The 15,448-nt window shown below is 47.2% G+C and overlaps 1 protein-coding gene across 2 annotated transcripts in view; it reads right to left on the bottom strand.

Annotated features, from left to right (window-relative positions):
• The window catches only part of NCAPH (non-SMC condensin I complex subunit H), a 31,461-nt gene extending 16,013 nt beyond the window's left edge, over positions 1-15,448 (bottom strand). The window contains exons 1-6 of one of the 2 annotated variants that reach the window (XM_043467794.1): positions 15,334-15,448; positions 8,400-8,661; positions 8,176-8,266; positions 7,389-7,481; positions 6,926-7,064; positions 6,316-6,440 (exon numbers count right to left, since the gene is read on the bottom strand). In XM_043467794.1, coding sequence (XP_043323729.1) covers positions 6,316-6,440; positions 6,926-7,064; positions 7,389-7,481; positions 8,176-8,266; positions 8,400-8,661; positions 15,334-15,352 — 729 coding nt within the window. In that variant the 5' untranslated portion in view covers positions 15,353-15,448. Of the gene's footprint in view, positions 1-6,315; positions 6,441-6,925; positions 7,065-7,388; positions 7,482-8,175; positions 8,267-8,399; positions 8,662-11,667; positions 11,738-15,333 lie in introns of those variants that run through there. The other variant, XM_043467796.1, reaches the window with a different exon arrangement.

Raw genomic sequence — 15,448 nt, 5'->3', positions numbered from 1 at the left:
TGCTCCGCAGCATATGGAATCTTCCTGGACTAGGGATTGAACTCACATCCCCTGCATTGACAGGTAGACTCTCAACCCCTGGATCACAAGGGACACCTCTCCACCATCACTTTTTGAACATCTATCTCTAGTAGAATGCTACCACAACAAATTCCACTGACTTATAAAAAGTTTGTGTGAGGGATTCACAGAATTCGTCAATCCTCTGAACAACAATATTTTCAAAGATGTGGAAGAAAGAACCCAAGTAAGACATCCAGGCAAAGGACAGGCAGAGTCATCAGGGCTAGATGGCTGGGTTACACAGGGGGAGGTGGTCAGAAGACCCCCAAGGCTGGGGGTCAGGGTGCAGGAGGGGCATAACCACGTGTCATCAAGCCCCAAAGCAGAATGGGACACAGGGGACAGGGCCAGGCACAGGCACACAGGCCTGTGTGGCCAGAGGGCAGGAGCCGCCTGGGACTCTCCAGGAGGCCAGTGACAGGGAAGAGGTTGGGCATTGTGTTCACAGGTCTTCCTTATGGCTTAGGACAAGGCTACTCTGCAGACAGGGGCCCCTAATTATGAGGACAGACGTGGCTCTCCGGCTCTTTACTGGCCCCCTCAGCCCTGAGCCCAGCCTCACCAGAACCGAGATTCTCCTCTCATTTCCTGATACGCGAGTCCCAGAACAGCACACGTGGCACCTCCGCGTTCCGCCTGCTCTCCCCTCACCCAGCCAGTACAAGGCTTGGTGGGCTTCCCTGGTGGGCCTGTCTCTACCACCTGCCTCTTCCTTCCCGCCCTCACTGCCATCAGTATAACCACTGCCTGAGTTAACCCTTGTCTCTGCTCTCTCCTGCTTCTTATCCTAAAAATACCAGAGGTGCTACTCCCATGCCTTTCCTCAAAGGCTCACCACAGCAATGGTTTTCCTCCTGGATCCCACACCAAGGTCTTATGCAGGTAGTTACTGAAACTCAGCATTTCAAAGAGTCAACATGAAATCTGCACACCGACCTACATTCACAGCTGAAAACACTAAGATAACTTTCCTCACTTTTGCCTAGAATTAGATCACATCAGTGTGAGAAAAATGGTTCTTTCATGTGAATTAGATTTGACTTACATCTCTGAGTGACTGAATGGGAAAATGAATCACTGCTGGCTGTGCAGTCTAGAAAAATGAACTCTTTGAAATAAGGGTCCCAGCAAGGGAGAGAAGCCGTAAAAGCAGGCCTCGGTAGACAGCAGACGGCAGGATGAAGTCGAGTCATTTCAGGAGTAAATCCTCCCCTCCAGTCCAACTTGGACACTGTCCATCTGCTGAAGGAACCAGAACTTTCTCTGCTTCGTGACCTCAGCTTGTGCTTCTGCCCAGAGTCCCCTTCCTGTCACCACCTGGCAAACACTTACCCACCCTTCACGGCCCAAGTCAAATCTTGCCTCTTCCGTAAACTCTGACCTCCACCCACTCTGGTCTCCTGATAGGAGCCTGGACCTTCCTCACACTGTCTGTCTGTGCTCTCCTGGCCTGAAGAACTGGAACATAAGCAGGCTGGACCCCCCGTGGCAGCAAGAATTCTACGCACAGTAAAGAGATCTGTCCAAACCAGATGAGCTCACACGCAAAAAGGGGTTCTCAGCTGGTCCAGACCCACCCACAGAACATCTGCTTCCCCATCTTCTGCCATCATCCAGAGAATGTGGGTTCAACAAACTGGAAGTTCCACTGAAACTTCAAATTTTAGGTTTGTGTGCCTCCCCTCCTCCTTTTTTATCTTCCATTCTTTCTGTTAGTACAAGTTTACTGGAGGTTACAGAGTGAAAAAGGCTTTCCAGTGTTGGGGTTCTTGGTGTTTCTTCAACACCCTGTTGATTCACTTGCATAAACAGACCACAGCCCGACAGCCGCAGGCTTGCAGGGGCTGGCACGGCTCGCTCTCGTGCTCTCTCTCTAGGACAACGGAGAGGCCAGTGTAAGCGTCCTCAGGCTCCCCAGAACTGGGTTTACTGGGAAGAAAGAAGACGGCTGGGAAAGAGAATTTCCAACAATGCTGTCGAACATTTCGGTGTAGAACCAAAAGCACAAGCAAGAATGATGCTGAGGGACGTCCCTGCTGGTCAGTGGGTAAAAATCCACTGCCAATATTGGGGACACCAGTTCCACCCCTGGTCCAGGAAGATCTCAAGGAGACCCAGAGTGTTGACTGGCCATCAGACTATGTTTCCCTAGTCCCTCCACTCAACACCCTCCTGGACGAGTCTCTCCTACCTAATTCTCTCCTCAAATCTCCAACACCTTCCTCCTCCACACTCGCTGTCAGTCGAAGATCTGGCTTATTTCACTGATGGGGGCAGGAGTGGGTAGAAGGGGAGATACAACCAGAAGAGATATCCAGAATGTGCCCACGTGCACACACTCAAGCCCCGCCTCTCATCAGCCACTGTGCTCCTCCGCCAAGGCCCATCCAAGCTGTCTACTCCTTGACCTCCTCACCCACTCAAACACCACCCTAGCATTTATCCTCCCTTTTCTGCATCATCAATAATTCCTTCTCCACTAGATGGGTGCCATGAACAAGTAAACACGCTGCTAATTCTCTCATTTTTTAAAAAAAGGGTATTTTCCACGGAATTAGAACACATAATTTTAAAATTTGTATGGAAACACAAAAGACCCTGAGTAGCCAAAACAACCCTGAGAAAGAGGCAGAGGCAGCGGATTCAAGCTCCCAGATTACACCACACAACTACAACGATCAAAACACTCAGGCGCCGGCACAAAAACAGACCCACGGGGAGTTCCCGTGCAGGCCAGAGGTCAACAATCTGCCTGCCAACGCAGGGGACATGGGTTCAGCCCCTGGTCTGGGAAGATTCCACATGCCATGGTGCTGCTGAGCCTGCAAACCCCAACTACTGAAGCTGATGGGCCCCAGAGCCCACGTACAACAGCAGAGAAGCCACTGCAAAGAAAAGCCCACACACTGCAACCGGAGTGGCTGTGTCTCGCCACTACTAGAGAAAGCCCACGCTCAGGTTTCTGACCCACTGCAGCCAAAACTAAAATAAGTAAAATTAAAAAAGAAAAAGACAAGACACAGAGATCAATGGAACAGGATAAAAAGCCCAGAAATGAAGGCATGCACTTATGGTCAATTAATCTATGACAAAGGGAGCAAGAATAAACAATGAGGAGAAGACAGTCTCTTTGATAAATGGTGCTGGGAAAACTGGACAGCTACATACAAAAGAATGAAGTCAGAACACTAACACCACACACAAAGATAAACAAAATGGACTGAAGACCTAAACGTAAGACTGGAAACCATGAAACTCCTAGAAGAAAACATAGGCAGATTTCATATAAATCATAACATTATTTTTTGGATCTGTCTCCTAAGACAAAGGAAGCACAAGCAAAAATAAACAAATGAGACCCAGTTAAACTTAAAAGCTTTGCACAGCAAAGGAAACCACTGACAAAATGAAGAGACAATCTACTGAATGGGAGGAAATAATTGCAAATGATATGACTGATAAGGGTTGTTAAAATCCAAAATATATAAACAGCTCATACAATTCAATAATCAAACAAACAAAACTTAATCAAAAACTGTGCAGATGTAAACAGACATTTTCCCAACAAAGACACACAGATGCCAGACAGATACATGAAAAGATATGCAACACTGCCAATTATCAGAGAAATGCAAACCAAAAAAATGAAGTATCACCTCATACCTGTCAGAATCGCTACAATTAAAAAGACCACAGATTAATACTTTGTGGAGAAAAGGAAACCCTTGTATATGGTTGGTGAGAATATAGGGAAATTAGCAGCCTCTATGGAGAACAGTATAGAGGTTCCTGAAAAAACTAAAAACAGAACTACCATATAATCCAATAATTCCACTCCTGGGTATACATCTGAAGAAAATGAAAACATTGACTTGAAAAGATACACAGTACATGCATCTCAATGTTCATAGTGGCATTATTTACAATAGTTATGATATGGAAGCAACTTAAGTACCCATCAACAGATGAATGGATAAAAAGGCTGTGTATGTGTGTGTGTATACACGCATGAGTGTACATACACATTTACACACACACACACACACACACACACAATGGAATACTACTCAGCCATTAAAAAAAAAATGGTGTTTTGCCATTTGCAAAAACATGGCTGGACCTGGAGGTTATTATGCTTAGTGAAATAAGCCAGAGAAAGACAAATACTATATGTTACAATGTATATATATGAAATCTAAAAAAAAAACAAAGCATGTTTATAACAAAATAGAAACAGACTCAAAGATACAGTGAGCAAACTAATGTTTACCAGTGGGGAGAAGGAAGGGACATGAGAGGTAGAGGACGAAGAGGTACAAACTGCTGTGTATAAAATAAACAAGCTCTAAGAACATAATGCACAGCACAAGGAATATAGTCAATATTTTACAATAACCTTAAATGAAGTATAATCTATAAAAATTTTGAATCACTATGTTGTACACTCAAAACTAATATAACATTGTAAATAAATTATACCTGAAAGATAGTTTTTAAAAATTAAAAAAAAGAACATATTCTGCAAATATTCCCATGTCAATAAATACTACATCACTGTTTAGGAAAGAAAACAAAAAAACCCCACGACAACTCTGGACCTTACTTTCCCTGCATTTGCCACTCTATTACTCTGCCCCAATTTATAGCAAAACTCTTCCAAAAAACTGCCTCTCTCCCCACTTGTTTTCCTCTGCCCAATTTTTACCAAAAAAATTTCAAACCTACAGGGATGTTGAAGTAGTCTTAAGAATCTCTGTTTAACTTTCACCTAAATTCCCCAACAGGAGACATTTTTCATGTTTGCTTTCTCCCTGTCCCCCGGCCGACAGAATCTTCTTGAAAGTGGGTATTATAAGACTCTGGCTCTCTGCCAGTTATTAAGCTATTGCCACTCAACTCCAAACCCACCTTCTATGCTCTGCCCTGTGATGCTGGGTCAGAGGCCACATTTCAGTTGTGTCAGCAGCTCCCTACTGGGCTTCACCAAAAGGAGGCACTAGAGGGAGATGGTAGGGCTGGAAGGAGGAGAAGGGACCAGCTTCTCTCTGCAGGACCCCCGAAGCAGGACCCCTGTTCCTGGGAGTGTCAGCCAGCAGTGATGCCCTGCCCCAGCAGCAGCAGGCCCACCGGTGGCAGCAGCCGAACTTCACCTGTACTTTCTACTGACACAGAACCAACCTTATCCAGGGCCAGTGGAGACACCAGCACCAGCAGGGACACCCTCCTCAGAGGTCTGGGTCCTGAGCCCCAGGCCGCTCCTTCAAACTTAGCCAAGGAGCAGCCCTTCCCCAGGGCCCCTTCTCCAAGCTCACCAAGGCCTAAGGCTGCCATATTTGACACAGGTGACTATGTCCTCCTCCCTGAAACTCTCATTTCAATACCACACTCTCCTAGTTTTCCCCCAGCCACTGGACGTTTCTTAGTCAGCTTTCTGAATTCTTAAGATAGGGGTACCCCAGGGCCCCAGTCCTTTTTCCATGTACACTTGTTCCCTTGATGATCAATTCCACCCTCGTGACATTAATCACTAATGTTGTGCAGGTAAGAGAAACAAATGAGCCCATTGTTGGTGGGAGAGTAAATTGATAAAACCATTTCTGAAGGCAATAGAAATTCCATGTCTCAGAATTTTTTTTACAAATATACTCCCAGAAGAATGCAAATATGTACAAGAATGTTCACTGAAATTGTTTTTAATAACAAAATTTTTAAAAAACTTGTAGCAACATCTGTTTGCTTTAAATTAACTGCTAATTTATAAAGAGGCCTCTGGAATCATTCCTTTAAGCAGATTCCTTGGATTTGCTAAATCGTGTAAAGTTGTTTACAGCAAGGATTCTGGAGGCAGACCGCTTAGTTTCATGCACCTCAATTACCTCTTCATAAAATGGAGCAAGGGTGTTGTAAGGACTGAATGGGCTGTCACAGGCCTAGGCAGCAAGATGTGCCCAGTAGACACACAATAAATGTTAGCTGTCATCACCATTGCTGCATGCACTACAGAAGAAAATACACGTTTGAATCAATTGGTTTTCTCAGTAACTTGCCATCTCCTTGTACTCAATCATCCTGAAAACGGGGGAAGACAGGGACCTGCCCTCTTCAGCTGAAGGATGAAAAGCTGAAGGATGACAATGCAGAGAGACCAGCTGAATGCTTTACTGCCCTGAGGACCGAACCAGCACACACCAGCACACTTGCACCTCGGAGGTCTTGAATTAGTCAGAGACCACACTGGGCACAGTTCCTCACCTCGTACTTCCGATCAGCGTTGGAGACATTGAGGTTGTTTACATTCTGCTCGATGGTTTTGCATGAGTGCTTCTTCCTTGGCTTTGGGGCCTTCTTGGCTGTTCCTGTTTCAGTTGCACTTCCATCTGTGAGAAGGAGTAAGACTGTGCACTGTAGGGGCTGCTTTGGAGCATGTGACTGAATCTATCAATACAAGCTCTTCAAACTCTAAAGGGTGATCATCATTGCAACACACGCCATCCCCTCAAAGCAGCAGGCACATCTAATCCTCAGGGGAGGGAGAAACCAAGCTACTAGATTAAGTATCTGGCTTCTGATACAAGTCAACTTCCAAAGACACACCACCCCAAATCAGAAGCTCCCTAGTCGGTGATGTTTACTCAATCTTGTCTAAATAAAATTGAAAAGCTTTTATAAGGCCCTTCTCTTTTCCAAAACAAACAAGCAAATCTAGTGTTTGAGTATCTTCTGAAATATAATTCTGAAAAATGTCCATGTCTTCGATAGAATGGGAACTGATTTCCTGTGACTTCATTCCAGTATGTTACTCGAATAACTACTTGCTACATCCTTTAAAAAGTCCCGTATATTCAGATCCTAGCCCGTGTACCTGTACCATGGTCCTCTGCTTCTTCCGGAGATGGCGCATCCTTGCCCAGCCCCCCTAGGACTTTGTATACATCCGCATGGACGGCATCTACACGCACAGCATAGATCTTGGTGCTGGCATCCAAAGTGCCAGCAGCTACCTAGTCAAGCAAGCAGAGGTGTATGCATGGGGATCAGAGAAAGGAGCAGCTAAACAGGCAAAACACAGCAATCTGCATCAAAGATTAACTTGCCCTTAAGAAAAAAATGACAAAGATCCCCCTAAAACTGATAGGGAATAAGTAGAACATAATGGAAAGATATCAGCTCTTCATCAGTTTAGGAAAGAAAGTAAAGTAGGTAATAAAGTGTCCCAAGCAAGGAAGCCTCGCGTGTGTTTGTAGAATCCAATTATTGTGCTGTGTTAAATATTAGTCATCATCCGCATTCACTCAGATGCAAGAGCAGGTGGACATCCTTCTTACTTTAAAGTTGGTCGGTTCGGCATCTTTCTGTTTAAGAATCTCTGACATAAAATCAATCAAGTGCAAGCCGAAAGCATTCTTGGTGGTGATTTTCTGAAAACAGAAAATTGCAGAAAGGCTTGTCATTTAGAGCCTAGGCTCATGTAAACAACAATACCCTGACAAGGGGAAGCCAAGTTCGTAACAGGAATAGCCCACATCTCAACAGACATCAAATCCCACCAACGCCTGGTGAGAGAGTGAAAGCCCTGTGTGTGTTTCTTCATCCTCAAGGTCTGCAGTGACAGCACCCAGCTCCTGAGTGCGCCTGTGTGCAAGCCCTGGCCTAAGTGTCGACACAGAGGGGCTCAGTGCCCTCAGAGCATCTCTGAGGCAGGGACATTCTCACCCTCATCTTACAGAGCAGGGCCTGTGGCACAACGGCTGGGTGACTTGCCAAGGCCGCACAGTGTGTAAGTGGCCAAGACAGAATTTCAACTCAGGCTAATTCTAGGACTCACAACGAGCCCACAAGCCTAGGCTCTATCTACTGTTTAGCTCCAGAACTACACTACTAACTCTAGTATGCTGCCTCTCTAGTCACACTAGAGGGGTCAGGCAGCTTGTCACAGGGGTGGCAATGGTCTATAAGAAACAGTAAAACCACACTGAAAACACCAGCATTAAAGAGTCATGGAAATGTAAGGGCACCATCACCGACCATGCAGTCTCTACAGAACCAAGAAGGCCAGATCTCCTCTCTGACCAGGCTGCAAAACCTTCACTGATTAAACCAGCAGATACTCACATTTTCAGTAGAAAGTTTGATACAGGTGGAGTAATGTTCAGTAATCTGTGTATTTGTAAACTTGGGCATTGTAGCTGAAACATCAACATTCCTAAAGGAAAAACAAGCGAAACGGGAGCTGTTGAGCATCCAGACATAGAAACCAGGAGGTGCTGTGGTGATGCAAACCCGCACAGCCCGCGATGCGGTGGCTGCCACAACGAGGCAGCCCAGTGCCCACTCACCTGCCGGAGGGGGAGGCCAGCAAATGCGGGGAGGCCAGCAAGCGTGGGGAGTCTGTGCTGAACTGCAGGTCAAAGACCCTGGAGCGCCGCCGCTGCAGCTTCTCCTTCTCATCGTCATTCTGAGGGAAGTCTTCCAGGACTGGGGTGCCAGGAGTGTTGAGAGGGGCCTTCCGGGGCAGGGCCGTGGGGAACGCCCGCTCTGCAGGTGAGGCGGTGCTGTGGTGGCGTCCACGGGGCCCTGAAGGAGAGTTCTTCATGGTGGCTGAGGGTGAGGGACGAAACACCGGCTCAGGAAACCTTCAGCAGGACACTCCCCATGTCTAAAGGGGGGCCGCAGCCTGTCCCAGGGTGGACGTTCACTGAGCATTTCCGACCAAGATCTTTCCCATTTCTAATATTCTATGGCTAAAACCTCTATGGGCTTCCCAGGTGGTTCAGTGGTAAAGAATCTGCCTGCCAGTGTAGGGGACATGGGTTCAATCCCCAAGCTGGGAAGAACCCTGGAGAAGGAAATGGTAACCCACTCCAGTCTTCTTGTTGGGAAATCCCATGGACAGAGGAGTCTGGAAGGCTACAGTCCATGGAGTCACAAAGAGTCAGACACGACTGAACACACACACACACAGAACCTCTATAGTGAAAAAGTGAGAAAAGTAAAGCATGGAACGGGAATAGGACGGGGGAATGGAGGTGGGAGGTCATTTTTAATATAGTGGTCAAGGAAACTTTTCAGTGAGAACATAACAACAGAATCAAGACCATGTAGATGTCTGTGGGAGGTCACGTGGAAGCAGGGGGAACAGCAAGCAGAGGCAGGAACATGCCTGGCACACCTGGGGGCCAGTGTGGTGCAAGAGGAATGTGGGGAAGATAGGTCACGGGGTGTCATATTTGTGAGGGCTGGTAGCTCAGGAGCACCCAACAGAATAAGGCTGGGGCAACGGGTAGGGGAGTATGAGCCTTACTTATGGGCCACTGTAAAGACCTGGGCCTTCATGAGAAGGGAAGTGAGTGAACATGGTGAGAAAAGGCATAAAGTGATCTAACTTATGCTTCATGAAGATCCCTATGGCTGTTCTGTTGAAAACAGACTGAAAGGATGAGCAGGAAGACCAATTAGTAGGCAACCACCAACAACCAGGGGGCGTCCCTGCTGGCTTAGTGGTAAAGGACCCGCCTGCAGACACGAGTGCTGCGTGGCGCAGAAGAGGCTGAGAGGAGCTACCCCACATCCGAGGTCAGGGCCGGCGGCCGAGAGCAGATACCCCACGTCCAAGGTCAGGCGCAGTGGCCGAGAGGAGCTACCCCACGTCCAAGGTAAGAGAAACCCAAGCAAGACGGTAGGCACTGAGAGAGGGCGTCAGAGGGCAGACAGATGGAAACCACAATCACAGACAACTAGCCAATCTGATCACACGGACCACAGCCTTGTCTAACTCAATGAAACTAAGCCATGCCGTGTGGGGCCACCCAAGACGGACGGGTCATAGTGGAGAGGTCTGACAGAATGTGGCCCACTGGAGAAGGGAATGGCAAACCACTTCAGTATTCTTGCCTTGAGAACCCCATGAACAGTATGAAAAGGCAAAATGATAGGATACTGAAAGAGGAACTCCCCAGGTCGGTAGGTGCTCAATATGCTACTGGAGATCAGTGGAGAACTAACTCCAGAAAGAATGAAGGGATGGAACCAAAGCAAAAACAGCACCCAGTTGTAGATGTGACTGGTGATAGAAGCAAGGTCCAATGCTGTAAAGAGCAATATTGCATAGGGACCTGGAATGTTAGGTCCATGAATCAAGGCAAATTGGAAGTGGTCAAACAGGAGATGGCAAGAGTGAACATCAACATTCTAGGAATCAGAGAACTCAGATGGACTGGAATGGGTGAATTTAACTCAGAAGACCATTATATCTACTACTGCGGGCAGGAATCCCTTAGAAGAAATGGAGTAGCCATCATAGTCAACAATAGAGTCCAAAATGCAGTACTTGGATGCAATCTCAAAAATGACAGAATGATCTCTGTTCATTTCCAAGGCAAACCATTCCATATCACGGTAATCCAAGTCTATGCCCCAACCAGTAATGCTGAAGAAGCTGAAATTCAACGGTTCTATGAAGACCTACAAGACCTTTTAGAACTGACACCCAAAAAAGATGTCCTTTTCATTATAGGGGACTGGAATGCAAAAGTAGGAACTCAAGAAACACCTGGAGTAACAGGCAAATTTGGCCTTGGAGTACGGAATGAGGCAGGGCAAAGGCTAATAGAGTTTTGCCAAGAGAACACACTGGTCATAGCAAACACCCTCTTCCAACAACACAAGAGAAGACTCTACACATGGACATCACCAGATGGTCGACACCGAAATCTGATTGATTATATTCTTTGCAGCCAAAGATGGAGAAGCTCTATACAGTCAGCAAAAACAAGACTGGGAGCTGACTGTGGCTCAGATCATGAACTCCTTGTTGCCAAATTCAGACTTAAATTGAAGAAAGTGGGGAAAACCACTACACCATTCAGGTATGACCTAAATCAAATCCCTTATGATTATACAGTGGAAGTGAGAAATAGATTTAAGGGACTAGATCCGATAGACAGAGTGCCTGAAGAACTATGGACAGAGGTTCGTGACACCGTACAGGAGACAGGGATCAAGACCATCCCCAAGAAAAAGAAATGCAAAAAAGCAAAATGGCTGTCTGAGGAGGCCTTACAAATAGCTGTGAAAAGAAGAGAAGTGAAAAGCAAAGGAGAAAAGGAAAGATATACCCATTTGAATGCAGAGTTCCAAAGACTAGCAAGGAGAGATAAGAAAGCCTTCCGCAGCAGACACGAGTTTGATTCCTGGGTCGGGAAGATCCCCTGGAGAAGGAAAGGGCAAGCCACTCCAGTATTCTTATCTGGGAAATCCCATGGACAGAGGAGCCTGGTGGGCTATAGTCCATGGGGCTGTAAGAGCCAGGCACGACTGAGCGACTAAACACCACCACCAGGACAACAGATGTTGGTGGCTCAGACCAGAGAGGGGATGGTGGAGGTGGTAGAAAGAGAGAAAGCAAGAAAGAAAAAAAGAAAGAAAATGTAGCTGCTCAAATGTATCCAACTCTTTGCAACCCTATGGACTGTAGCCTGCCAGGCTCTTCCGTCCATGGGATTTTCCAGGTAAGAATACCAGAATGAGTTGCCATTTCCTTCTCCAGGGGATCTTCCGGACCCAGGAATCGAACTCAGGCCTTCTTCATTGAGGCAGATTCTTTACCGTCTGAGCCACCAGGGAATCTCGTGGAGGTGATAGGCAGAGGTCAAACAAGATATAGTCTCAAGGTACAGCCAAGGTGATTTCCTGATGGATTAAACATGGGGCAAGAAAGGAAACAGATGAATGAAGGATAATGACAACACTGCTCTAAATAACTGATGGAATGGAGTTACCAGGGCCTGAGAGAGGAGGACTACAGAAGAAGCATATCTGGGGAAAGGAGGCAAGACTGGGGCTCAGTCTGGTGCCTGCTGGGCTTCAGAGGCTTACTAGTCATTCAACTTGGGTAGAGAGTCAGATATTTAAATCTAGAGTTTAGGGAAAAGTTTTGGGCTGGATATATTAATATATATGTGGATGTTGTAAGCAGAGGATATTCAAAGCTGTGGGGGATGAGAAGACCAAAAACATGAGGACAGTTAGAAAAAGAAAAAGGCTAAGTCCTAGAATACTTCAAAGTTTAAAGAGAAGGAAACCACAAGGAATCCATGAAGAGATGGGTAATGCACAACAAGCAAAGGAGAGGGTGGTGTTCTACAAGCCATGTGAAGAAAACATTTCAGGGGAGGAAGGAGTAACAACTACATCAGTGCACCTAGCAGGTCAAACTAAGTGAGGGAGGAGAACTGACCACTAGATTTAGCAAGCCAGAAGTTACTGACAAGAGCAGCTTTCCCAGAGTGCCAGGGAACACAGAGAAAATCGTCGTCTAGAAGAAGGACACTGCATGAACCAGGGAGTACAGCATGACTGCTGGACATCTTCAGGGTCCCCTTGAGATGACAGGGTGCGAGGGGGCTCGGGCAGAGTAGGGATTAATCAGAGTTGTGATTTTGTCATAAGCAAGTGTAAAGAGGCAAGAAGAGGGTAAGGGGTTACGGGCGTTAAGAAAGGAAGTGATTACACTGACTGACCACGGAATGTAAGCTGTGTAGGAGGGGAACAAAGGCATGAGAGAGGTGAGAGACGGGGAAAGTAGAACACAGGTGTGCTGGGTCAAAGGACTGTTGGAGTTGGGGAACAAGGAGTAAGCTGGGACGACAGGAGTGTTTGAGAGGCAGGGTGCACTGAGATGAGAGCGGCACAGCTCTTCACAAGGACAAGGTCTAGGGTACAACAACAGTGGACGGCCACGGCCGATGAGAGCAGACCAAGAAACAAGCTCACTGGAGGGGAGAGGTGAAGAAACCAGGGGGCAGTTTTCAGATTTAAGAATCAGAAGACTTGGCTTCAAATTCCAGCTCCATCACTTACTAGCTGGAGAAATTTTAAGTAAATGCTCTAAAGGTTTGCTTCCTTATCCTCCAAATGAGAATAAGAATGTATACGTCGGCTGGTTCAGAACTGGTGACGTGAAAAAAAAACCCACAATATAACACGTGTTAGATAAGAACATGTTAGTTTCGTAAAAACACACTTAGTGACACGACAAACACTGAAAGGCCGCCCGTGGGCTTCCCCGGGGGCTCAGCGGTAAAGAAGCCGCCCGCTGGTGTAGGGCAAGGCGCGAGCCCTGGTGCGGGAGGATCCCAACGCCGCGTGGCAGTGAAGCCCCGGTGCCGCACTCCTGAGCTCTCGCTCTAGGGCCCGGGGGCCACAACGACGGAGCCTGCATGCCACAGCAAAGAGTAGCTCCTGCTCGCTGCAAACAGCCTGTGCAGCAACAAAGACCCAGCACAGCCAAAAATGAAATAAATATATAAATTTAAAAGGCTGCCCAAGTAAGAGGAAGGAAAGGAATGATGATTGGGGATAAAAGGGAATTAAAAATAAATACAGCTTTATAAGTTTTCCCTGATAGTGTCCCACAAGCTAGAGTATGATTAACAGAACCTTCAGCTGAGGTCAAAACAAAAGAAAAAGAAAGTAAAAATAGGAAGGACGCAATAGACATTTTTAGAGGCTAAATCAAGAGGACTTGTGACTACTTGAATGTGGGCACTGCAACCAATATAAGGAAGGAAGTTGGACCTCAGAAGAAAAACAGTTATAGAAAGCACTAAAGGAGGAATCTAAGAAGGAAACTCAAAATGGAAATTAGAGCCACACCTTATTTCTCAGAATTGTCTTTCCTCAAATTTCTCTCCTCCCCTTTAACATTATACATCCATTCATTCAACAGATGGGTACTGAGCTCAAAAACACTTTGTATATCCACTTCCTCACCTCCTACTCGTTTTTCAACCACTCTGGTGTGGCTCCCACGCCCACCACTTTATGAAAACTGTCTCATCATCATCACCCACAACTTCCATGTTGCCAAACCCAATGGTCACTTTTCAGGCCTCATCCCGCCTGAGAGTCAACGGCACCTGAAAGAGCTGACAACACTCTGCCTCTGAGATTTCAGAGGCTTCTTGGCTTCTATAACACCACTCTTCTGAGTTTTTCCAGCTCTTCCTTTTCTAACCAGCTTCTAAGTATTGGTCCCAAGTGTTTTCTCTACAGGGTGTTCCTGGTCTTCTCACCTGTTTCCATGGTTTTGCCAGCTACACAATGAAAGTGAAAGTGTTAGTCGCTCAGTCCTGTAGCTTAGACTCTTTGGGACCTCACCGACTGCAGCCCGCCAGGCTCCTCTTGTCCATGGGATTCTCCAGGCAAGAATACTGGAGTGGGTAGCCATTCCTTTCTCCAGGGGATCTTCCTGACCTAGGGATCGAACCTGGGTCTCCGACATTGCAGACAGATTCTTTACCATCTGAGCCACCAACGAGCTGGGAGCTATACAGTAATGATGGCCAAATTTACCTCTCAGTCCATAGGTTACTTCCCTGAGCAGCCCGTACCACTGCCCCCAGTGTTAAACTCTTATCCAGGTGATTATTGACTCTTTCACCTGACCCACTTAGGTAACTCACTTACCACGTCCAAAAAAAGTAACTCTCAATTTCCAAACCTCCTCACAAGACCCACAAAGCCCCTGCCTACCGGTCGGACGTCACTCGTTACAATGTTACACAGTTACAATGTCCCGGTCCGTGCCCGTGTCAGGCTTTCTCGCTTACTCTTTTCTGTGTGCTTGCTCCTTCTGCCTGGAACTCGCTTCCCAGAATCTGCTTAAAGATCTCTGAGTCCCTCTCTCGACTCTGCTCTTCTCAAACTGAGCACTCAGCCTCATCTGTAACTATTTAGTTTCCTCTCTTCCGAACTAAAACACATGCTCTAAGAGGATGGGATCTTATCTATTTTGTTCTTTATTGTAATCGATCTCTACATCTGAGAGAGGGTCTGGCCCAATGGGAACACTGGGTACTTGTTGAAAGGATGTAAAAATAAATGCACGCCAATAACCATATAGTGGTAACCTCCATACTACTATGGCCCTGAACAAACGTGCACTCCGGGAAAACCTCATTTTTAGCGAAGAGACACCACCCAAGGTGTAAGAGCCCGAGGAAAAGGTGTCTGGTATCCCGCTCACAGCCGGAAGAGCAGCCCGGGCTGACGCCGTGTCCTGATTGGCCGGACGTGCCCGCCTGCCCACCTCCCGCCGGCCCTCCTCTCCCACAGTCGGCCGGCCTCTGGCTCAGCCCCGGGAAAGCAAAACCAACGACAAGGCCGAGAATAACCGCACTCCCCGCTCAGGCCCGCCCGCCGGCCCTACAGCCCGGCGCACCGCTTGGCACCGCGCCCTTCCCGCCTCGCCTGCCGGCCACACAGCCTCACCAGAGCAGGGAGGTCTCATCTTGTCCTCCGCGTCGCCAGAGCTGGTTTTAAATTGCCCGCCGAGACGCCAGGTCGCCGTAACGGCCGTGATGACGCCAACGTGGGCGGGGCCAGA

This window comes from Cervus canadensis, chromosome 5 (genome assembly GCF_019320065.1).
Source record: "Cervus canadensis isolate Bull #8, Minnesota chromosome 5, ASM1932006v1, whole genome shotgun sequence".
Lineage (NCBI taxonomy): Eukaryota > Metazoa > Chordata > Mammalia > Artiodactyla > Cervidae > Cervus > Cervus canadensis.
Note: the sequence above shows the minus strand (reverse complement) of the source record. Positions and strands in the feature narration are given on the sequence as shown.